The following is a 10,361-nucleotide window of genomic DNA, read 5'->3' as shown; positions in this document are numbered from 1 at the left end:
TTTAAACTGGGGAAGGATGTAGCAAAGAAAGGGAACTATAAAGCACTATCCCTGATGAATATTTATTTTAAATTTTTAAACAAAGCCTGGCAAAAAGATTAGAGCAATTTCTCCAAAAGATTATTCGGTATGATCAATTTGGATTTATGCCAGGAAGGCAAGAATTGTTGAACATTAGTAAAACAATTATCTCTATTATATTAAAAACCAAAAGGTTCAAAATGATGACTATATCAATAGATGTAGAAAGCCTTTGCCAAATCACAACAGTTTTACATTTATTCGAAACAGTACAAAAGTACAACCTTTATGCTTCCCCCGAATCCTACGAAGTATCGGTATAGAGGTGTATTTTCCGAACACGGTAACAGATAAGTATCTGTCTCAAAGCATATCAAGTATATTCAAAACTGGAATAAAGCAAGGCTATTCTCTTCTCATCCATCACGGCTTTTGGACAGTGAGTCAACAAGTATCTGTTAAGCACTTCCTATGTGCCCGGCCATGGGGTAGGGAGCAAGGACGGAAAAATTGCTTTATTTCTCTCAAGGGCGTCCAATTCTAACGGGGGCGACAACATGGGAATAACTGCGTATATACGGTTTATATCACGCAAATGGCCAGCAATCTCCGAGGGGAAGTGTTAGCTGGGTGGGGTAGAAAGGCCTCCAGATGAATTTGGAAGGAAACAAGAGGCCTAGGCGGCCGGCTGAGGTAGGGGGTGGGGGACAGGGTGGACGTGACAGATGGGCCAATTTAGAAAGATCTCTGACAGCTGAGGGGAGGATAGCCTGGGGGCCACTGCGCAGGCGGCCGGGGCTGGGGGGCGGGGGGGCCAAGGAGGGCCCGGGCGGGCGGGGCTCAGGCCTGAAAGGGGGGGCGTGTCTGCAGAGGAGAGGCGGGATGTTACTAGGGTAGAAGTAACGGGTTTTGGCCGCTGATTGGAGGGAGCTCGCTGGGGCGCATCGGGTGGTGGCTGGAGCCAGAGGAACAAGATGGCGGCGTGGGCGGAGTGACCCGGCGGCGACGTCGGGGGCAGCGGCCGGAACGCCGCCTCCGCCTACTGCGCCGCTCGGAGCTGGCACGTCACCACCAAACCTCCGTTGGCAGCGACGGTGGCGGCGGTGTCTGGCTGCTGCTGGACCCGAGAAAAGCTGCCCCGTCGGGAAGGCCCGGGACGCCGCAGACCCCGGGGCGGACTCGGCTGGGAGGAGGCGGACTCCGAGCGGCGGCGGTAGCGGTAGCGGTAGCGGCAGCGGCGGCGGCGGCGGCGGCGACGACCAGGGTCAGACTCCGACCCGGCCCGAGGAAGCTCCTGCCCGGTGGGTGAGGCCTGCCCGGCCTGGTCCCCGTAGCGTCCCCATCGCGATCGCCCTCCCCACCCCTACCCCCTTCGCCACCATCTCCGCCCCTACCTGCAGGATGGCGAGCAGCATAGTTGGGGGCAAGTACGAGCTGCTGCGGAAGGTCGGGGCCGGCTCGTTCGGCGACATCTACCTGGCCATCAACATCACGAATGGCGAGGAGGTGGCGGTGAAGCTGGAGTCGCAGAAAGCCAAGCACCCCCAGCTGCTGTACGAGAGCAAGCTGTACAAGGTCCTGCAAGGCGGGGTGGGCATCCCCCACATGCGCTGGTACGGCCAGGAGAAGGACTACAACGTCCTCGTCATGGACCTCCTGGGGCCCAGCCTGGAGGACCTCTTCAATTTCTGCTCCCGCAGGTTCACCATGAAAACCGTGCTGATGCTGGCCGACCAGATGATCAGCAGAATTGAGTATGTGCATACCAAGAACTTTATCCACAGGGACATTAAACCTGATAATTTCCTGATGGGGATTGGGCGCCATTGTAATAAGCTATTCCTTATTGACTTTGGACTGGCCAAAAAGTATCGAGACAACAGAACAAAACAGCATATACCCTACAGAGAAGATAAAAACCTCACTGGCACTGCCAGGTATGCCAGCATCAATGCACACCTTGGCATCGAGCAGAGCCGTCGAGATGACATGGAGTCCCTGGGCTATGTGTTGATGTATTTTAACAGAACCAGCTTGCCCTGGCAAGGACTGAAAGCTGCAACCAAGAAGCAAAAGTATGAAAAGATCAGCGAAAAGAAGATGTCCACCCCGGTGGAAGTTCTATGCCAGGGGTTTCCTGCAGAATTTGCCATGTATCTCAACTACTGCCGTGGCCTGCGCTTTGAAGAGGCACCGGATTACATGTATCTGAGGCAGCTATTTCGTATTCTTTTCAGGACTCTGAACCACCAGTATGACTACACTTTTGATTGGACAATGTTAAAGCAGAAAGTGACCTAAAACACAGGCTCTTCTAGTGGGTAGGGTCGGCAGACCCCCAAACCCCACAGGTTTCCAAGCATGAAGAGAAACACATGAAGTAGAGCAGATGATTGGAATAGGACTATGTTGCTCCCCAAATCTGGACATTTTCGTTCATATGTACACTTGCCAGTGGTTGTGGACAACCCTTTACTTGATATAAAGAACTTAATTTCAGTATAAACTGGCTCTGGTCAACATTGGTGATGCTGCCTTCTGAGTTGTAGCTGCTGTGATCATGAATATTAACTGAGATAGTGAAACATGTCCAATTTTTGCATTTTTAAGTGAAAAAATTAAATGATTAACACAAGTGGAGAGAAATTGTGCATATTGCAATTTTTGTTACCTTTTATTTTAAATTACGCTGCAGTGAAATCTCATTTCATAAGAACAGCATGAACATTGTTCAACCACAGTTGTAATACGTGTAAATGCTCGCAATTGTGTACTCTTAAAGTATTTTTTCCCTCCCTGAGGTTTGAAAGTTGTAAACATTCTTAAAATTGTTGACTTCTATGTGCAAGCCAGCTGACATGGTAGCAACCAAAGATTCAGACTGCCTGCTTACTGTGCTAGAAATAACAGCATCTAAAGTGAAGATTTAAAACAAACTTAGTGACTACTAGATTATCTTTAGAATTCTGCATTAACTCTATAATATTCTTGCTGTTAAAAAAAATTGTCACAGAAAGTTAACATCTTAAAACTGAACTTGTATGTAAGTTGTTTATGTAAATGTAATCACTGTAAACATCTATATGACCTGTGATTGTGTTTTTATTTTGAAATGGGAGCTTTTTTGTTTACAAATTCATTAAAAACTAAAAGTTGTTTCTGGTTAAAAAAAAAGCATTGGATATGTGTGATTAGTGCGAAGAAGTTGAGAGTGACACCAAAGTTGGGAGCCTGGGTGACTGGGAGGACGGTGATGTCCTGGACAGTAATTGGGAAGTTGGGCAAAGGGAGAGGGATGAGGGGAAGGGGGGGGAGGGTGGAAATAATGATAGATACTGAGATAGACACTAGCAACTGGGGGGAGGGGGAGGGGCAGTGGTTCCCTTAGACAATTTCCTGAGGCTAACGCAGGCCCTTAAGAAAAATTACTTGATAGATTTTTGCAGTCTTAAGATTGAAATCCTTTTGGGTAGGCTGCAGCAGTGTGATTGAGTTCTCTGGCAATCACCATATTTATCATTGGCATGTAGTACAGACAGTCTAGTTCACATTTCAGGTCCAAACGTTCCCTCCTAGTCCTTGGGAACTTTACCGTTTTCATACCGTGATCTCTGATAGGGCTTCCAACCTGGACAATGCAACATTTGAATACTTAAGAAGATCATTGACCTGAGAAGATCGCTGTATCTCCCAGACCAAGGTTTCTGCCTGGTGGTAGTTCTTAACTCCTAAATAAATCAGAGCATTCAGGCTAATTTCCTCTTCTTGTGGTACATATAGTCCCATTCAAAAGTAAAAATAGCCCTCCTCTATAATCTCCAAACTAATGTGAGTAATTTATAAAAATAGCACTAAATTTAAAATCTTAAGAACTTATATAAACTTACATAAAACTGAAAACCAACCTAAAAATCCTTTTGAATGCATTTCCAAATAATGATAGTGTTTACATAGTGCTCTTAAGTTGCTTCACAAATATCTCATTTTCTCCTCATGACAGCCCTGGGAGGGAGGTGCTATTATTATCCCTATTTTAAAGGTCTGGAAGCTGAGGCTGTCCTGTTTAAATGACTTGTCCAGGGCCACATAGCAACCTGGGAGGCTTTGAACTAAGGTCTTCCTGACTCCAGGTACTGTGTTCTGTCCCACTACCTAGGCGCCCAATTACCTCAGCAATAATCTCAAAGTAACAAAGGTATGTACCATTAATTCCTCTCCAGAACACACATCAACTACTTGAGGAGTAAAAATTATTCCCAATTAATTTTATCAAAACCAATACGAAAATAAATTTCAGATTGCTGAGTGCTAAAATGTGCTCAGTGATTCCACCTATTTCCCCATATCTACAAATGTATTAAAGTCTCCGGAATTAGTCTTGAAAATAATTAGAAATATAAAAACTGCTATTATTCTGGGGAGGAATGATCTCTTCAGAGACTGTCTCATTTCCCAGATGGTTTTCTGAAAGAAGGATTTCCTGTTACAAATTCCCTTTTCTCTGGTATGTTACTTTCTAGTCTAGCCTGAATCTTCTCCACTGACCTTTTGCCTCTGGAATTCTAGATGAATTCCTTGTGTTCAAGTGTGTGCTTTGGTTAAGAGATGAAAATTATTTTCCCTTAGGAAATAAGGCACCTCATATTTATAATTAAGCATTTCTCCAACTGGAGATTACAGCTCTCTAGGCATAGTAATCAGTCTGTCTTGCTATTCTCGTCTTATCTTGATTATATCTAAATCCTTACCTTTTGGGACAGTTTTTTGTAACTCTGGGCTTTCCTTCCTTTCTTTCTGCTATTCTTTTTTTTTTTTGGTGGGGTGGGTTGTTTTTAGGGGTATAGCTCTTGCTACAGGTTCCCATTGATAGTTAGCTGATTCGATGGTTAGAGCCCTGGGCCTGGAGTCGGGAAGACCTGAGTTCAAAGCCTCAGACACATGCTAGCTGTGTGATCCTGGGCAAGTCAGTTTAACCTCAGTCTGCCTCAGTTTCCTTACCTGTAAAATGAGAATAATAATAGTATCTGTCTCTCCAAGTTGTGGTGAGACTCAAATGAGAGAATATTTATAAAGTGTTTAAAACAGTGCCTGGCATGCGGTAGGTACTTAATAAATGTTTATTCCTTTCCCTCCCCTTCCCTATAGCAGTCACCAAAATGAAGACTGCTGGTCCCTGTTTAAGTAAAAGTCACAAATTATGTTTTCCTGCTATTGGAGAAAAGAATAAAAACTCCTGGTTTTTTTTCAATTGAATCAAATAATCAGAACTGGGTGTACAAGACAGGAACCAATCCAAGCCATTGTGGGAGACCGGCTCACGCACTGAGCAGTTTCTGTAAGAGGAAGAATTCATCTCAGAACTGGATGAAGAGATTCTGAATGTCAGAGCATCTGGATTTGAGAGGTTGGGGCAAGCACAGTATTTCCAGAACACCTTTGAGAAGTAAAGGGAGGACTGAGCTAGGTCAGAGAAGGGAGAAATTGAAGAGAGTCATTGACTCTATAGGCATCTTGGAGCAAAGGTCCCAGGCTGAGGGTATTTCCTGCGCTGCTGCTCAGGAGCCAGCTAGTAGTGGCTCAGAAGAGCCGGTTCTTAAATGTCCAATGTTGAGTATTTACACCTTGAAAATCATCAAATGCTACAAATCAAGGCTTGATTTTTGTTTTGTTGATTGTCAAGATTTAGGAAAGTGATGGGAAAAAGTGTTAGTAATGCAGAATAAACTTTAAAGTATTTCATGCATATTTTTCTTCCAGGAGAGTAGGTTGTTAAACATTTACCAGCCCCTCTCCCCGAAGCTTGTCTATCCATAGTGTGTAAAATAACTTGCCATTTCATTACCCAAATCCTTACAGTAAGCTGAATTTTGTCTCAACCACACAGAGGTTAGTAATTAACTATAGACAGATTTAAATGTAAGGGAAGGCACAGAACCCAACCTCTGCCTAGGTTTTAGGAGGTTTCTTAACTGGGGCCTTGGAGTGATTGTGACAGAACTTAGAACTTTGTGTCTAAAATAAGCTCCCTAAAAGCCAAAAGTGGAGAGAACCAAGTGGATCTTAGGGAGGGTCATTATATCGACCTGGCTTAAAAAGAGCTAATTGTAGCAGAGTGGACCCAAGTCCACAGAATTACATTTCTCTTTTCATTAATTCAGTATTTTACTTTCTCTTAGTAAGCTTAATTTCTGAACCTTAGATCTCGCTGCTTCCAATCATTTTTCAGATCCTCCAATTGTGGTGTTCAATCTACTTTCCCTTTTGTTCCTTGTAAACGAGCACAGTTTTCTTAGGCATCTCAAACCTCCTGAGTCGTTTTGCTACAGGCAGATCAGGGGTGAAGCTCCAGGTTTATCAGCACAACTTCCCTTTTTTCCACATGAAACATTTCCAATTTGATTTCTTGAGAACCTCCAAATGCATGGTTTATTTTGATTCTTTTAGGTGACTTTGTTTCCAATATTTTCATCCATTAAGTCCTGCCAAATCATCCAAAGAAGCATACTGGGGTTCAGCAAAATATTTTTTCCTAACAGAGTGTTTTTATTTCTCTCAAAAGTAGTTTACTTGACTTAACTCTTGTGGAAAATCTTCCCACCAGGCTACTTTCTTAGAAATTAAAAACAAACAAACAAATAAACAAAAAAAAACCTCCATTCTTCATGTTGGAGAGAAGAGAAAAAGTTCAAAGGGCAGTCAGTCCTTGCAGATGGGAGCACCAAAGAAGTCAGGAAACTCAGAAAGGCAAACCAGCTTTTCTGCTTTTGAATTCACTATAGAGAGAAAAACTTACAATATATACTTCAGTTCAGTTAAGACTTAAAAAACCTTTTTCACAAAAGGGGTTTCAGGAGAGACAAAGTGAAAAAAGAAAATGTGTTTTTGCTTTAGTTTTAAAATTTTTATGGTAAGTCCTTGATTTCTTTACATAAACCAAAGTCTACTGTGCACAGTACTTTTTTTGAAGAAAGGATCCTTCTTTTAGAACATCTTTCACACAAAGTGCCAAATCAACCTGTGTTGATAATTTGCTGGTTTTCATATTTAGACTGGGTATGCACAAACAACGTTCAAGTCCCTCTTTCAGGCATAGAGACACCTCTGGCTTTGGATGCCTTGTTTCCCATTCTGGAGATTCCTCAAGATGTCCAGCCTAATACTACTGTTAGTAATGGGGAATCTGGCCTCAAAAAAATCACCAACCTGATTGGAGCATCACTCAATTGGGAAGGTAGCTTCCGACCTTATTGACCAACAAGATTGTATCCCGAACCTCAAGCTGAATGGTTTCCAAGTGTCCTGATGCCCTGCCTCCTCTATTGTGGCTCTGCTATATCTATATCAGCAGTTTTGAAGCTTTTCTGTCTAGATGATGATATACTCACTCAAAAATCAAAACAAATATGCATACACTGATCAAACCAGTAACAGAGAGTAGTGAGAGCTACAGATCCAAACAGGAACAGAATCATGACCAAATAACTATTAGTGTGTCTGGTAGGCTTGACCGTCCTTTCAAATGGTCAGATTTCATGAATATTCCATTCAGGACAGCAAGACAAGACAGGTCAATGCTGAGGAAAACCTTCTGCCAGGATACCTGGTACATTTAATGTCCCTTTCATCTATTTAGCTGTCAACAGAAGATTTTCAAAATACAGCATCCCAGAATAATACTACCACCAAGCCGACGTAAGAATTCACGTCCAAAAGCACCATTTCCCTATACAATGAAAACTCTTTAGTCTGCATTTTAGGCACAAATCTGCCAGTGACAAAGTTTTAAAAATTATATGTAAGGGCTCCTGTTGTGAGTAAACTGTGAACTTCATCCTCTGGACACAGTAGGAAAGAGTTGGAAGGAAAGAAGAGAGAGGTTGTCTTAATCTGGCCAGTTTATAAAGCTGCAGCCTGTTCCAGCTATGCAGCCAATCAAAGGAGGCTATACCCATCCACATGAGAAGGGATGCAGAGGGCCTAACGTTGGGAAATCTGGGCATGCCCAGGACAAGCTCCTCAGGGAGCCTCCATATTAGGTGGGGCATCATGAACTGAACTGGCGAGAAGGAAAGGACTTGGTTCTCTTATTCTCTCTTACCCTGGCTCTCAGAAATGGGCCTGGGTGTTTTTGCTTCTGTTCTATTCCATTTGTCCTCAGTTTTAGGTGTCTGTGGTGATTCCCAGCAAAGTCATGGCACTCTTTGGAAGTGTGGGATTCCAGGCAGGATGGTGTAATCAGCCAACCAGCCCAGCATGGAAGCCTGGAATTTGAGCCTAAGAAGGATTTTGGACCTGGAATTGAGACTGTGGTCTATGGGAACTGAGCTAAACTATGAACTTAATCCCTTTTCTCTCCCTAGAGACTGAGGTGGTACAAGGGGTAGGGGGGAGGAGGATTATGCCTCCCAGGGGTTGGAGGAGTGAATTTGTATATTCCTCATTATACTTTTTGAAGTAAAGATCTCTTTGTAAAAGCTAATCCTACCATTAGTGGTTAAATTAAACTAGGGTATAGGGGAGCCCCCACTCAATTGAGAGGAACACCATTGGCCAGAGCTGGAGCTTTAGACAACAGTATAGATACCCCAAACCACCTTAAGGGGAGTTTGAACCAGAGAATCCTTGGAGAAGTAGTAAAATTTAATATATCTGGCCTTCAGGCAGTAGAGGCCTGGGTATCAAGTGATTTCATATATACACACATACATATATACATATATACACATACATACATACGTACACATATACACATATGTTACACACATATAATCTCCTCTGCTCAGAAAAGGCAAAAATCCATCTTGTCTTTCAAAATCTCTAACAGAAGTCAATGCCAGTAACAAATTATCATATTCCCCCCCTCCAAAAAAAGGGCAAAAAATTCATAATAAAATCAAATGTAGTTAAAAAGTTCGGGTAAGAGTTTTGACTCAAAATAATGCTATTTTATCAACCTGAACATTACCATAACTAATTTTAAGGAGGAGTCCTTCTTGGGTACATGAGGATTTTCCATCTAGGAACTGTTTACCCTTTTGAGGTGAATGATGTAAACAGATTTCAGTGCAGGACACTGTTTCAAATGCTTGTCAAAACTCCTGGATCACTACCTCTACTCAGGCCCTGGTAGAGGCATCCTAGGACCCTTGGACAAGAGCCTCAGGAAGAGTAGTGCCCTGCAGACCACTGGCCCTGCTTCCAGCCTGGCCCTTGAATCCGACATCCAAAGGAACCACCCCGTGGACAAGGGACCTTCCATCTCCACTACCACCAACACCTGGAGGGGAGGTAGGTGCATGAGTTGTGGGAATGGCAGCACCCCTGAGACAGTAACCTTTTTTAGAAGTAGCTGAAAAGCAGGCTCTTCAGGTGCACACAGATCCCACAGCTTCAGCTGAAGCTTCTGAAGGCATGTTTCCATAAATTCTTATCACCAAATTTCTGGGTAATGTCACATGATTAAACATCAGAAACTGATGTAGTTTCATCAATGGAAGTGACATTAAAGAAGATGTGTGACCAACTGCTTGGCTGCTGGGCCTTTCCATCCTACTTGAAGCTGAAATCTCCCCTATTAGAATATGAGTTCCTTGAAAGCAGGGACTCTCTGGGCTTTCTATTTTTATTCCCAGTGCTTAGCACAGTGATTTGCACTTAGGAGGTGCTTGTCAATGAGTCGAAGGTAGAGAGTATGAGTGAAGGTGCAGCCAGTGCTAGGAAGGGTGACCAGGGGTGCAATGTCATTAGGAAGGAGTCAGGTTCAGTGAGTACCAAAGCTGTGACAAAAGAAAAGGTTTAAGATGAAAGCAAATTTGTCGATTATGGAATAGTCATTCCAGAGACTGCAGTGGAAGGAGTATGGGGGTTGGGTTGAGGGGAATGGAAGTGAGAGAGTGAGGGATGGAAAACAAGGTTTTATTTCAGAGGCTAGAGGTTCCCAATCACTGAGATGAGGAATAACTTCTGGTAAAGTATTAATTGCTGAGAAGAGGTTTGTTGAGGGAAGCAGGTGATTAGGCGATTCAAGGATCTCCATAAAATTCCACCTCTTAGCAAGTGGCAAAGCTAGGTAGATAGCTTTGAAGACATAAATACAACCACATGAGCCAGACCCTGAGCTTTTTAATGGGTCTTACCTCTCTGTTATTTCTATTACTATATAGAACTGCTGTTGATTTTTGTGGGTTCATTTTGTAGACTGAAACTTTACTGAAGCTGTATGTATGTGTGTATGGAAATATGTATGTATGGAAACACATGGGATAGATTGGAGATCATCTCAGAGGAAAGGCACTAAGATTAAGAGAGGATGAGCTGAAGGTGAGACTTTAGCTGAGATT

The 10,361-nt window shown here is 43.2% G+C and overlaps 1 protein-coding gene across 1 annotated transcript; it reads left to right on the top strand.

The window, feature by feature from the left end:
* The first annotated feature begins 1,046 nt into the window (after nucleotides 1-1,046).
* LOC118833175 (casein kinase I-like) lies at nucleotides 1,047-3,195 on the top strand. The gene has a single exon (XM_036740566.1). It carries the CDS (start codon nucleotides 1,423-1,425, stop codon nucleotides 2,320-2,322), a length of 900 nt encoding a protein of 299 aa, XP_036596461.1. The 5' UTR covers nucleotides 1,047-1,422; the 3' UTR covers nucleotides 2,323-3,195.
* Nucleotides 3,196-10,361: the final 7,166 nt, after the last annotated feature.

This window comes from Trichosurus vulpecula (genome assembly GCF_011100635.1).
Source record: "Trichosurus vulpecula isolate mTriVul1 chromosome X unlocalized genomic scaffold, mTriVul1.pri SUPER_X_unloc_2, whole genome shotgun sequence".
NCBI lineage: Eukaryota > Metazoa > Chordata > Mammalia > Diprotodontia > Phalangeridae > Trichosurus > Trichosurus vulpecula.
Note: the sequence above shows the minus strand (reverse complement) of the source record. Positions and strands in the feature narration are given on the sequence as shown.

What these genes read in the sequence shown, in the direction of transcription:
- LOC118833175 (XM_036740566.1), top strand. Translation starts at nt 1,423, where the DNA reads ATGGCGAGCAGCATAGTTGGGGGCAAGTACGAGCTGCTGCGGAAGGTC.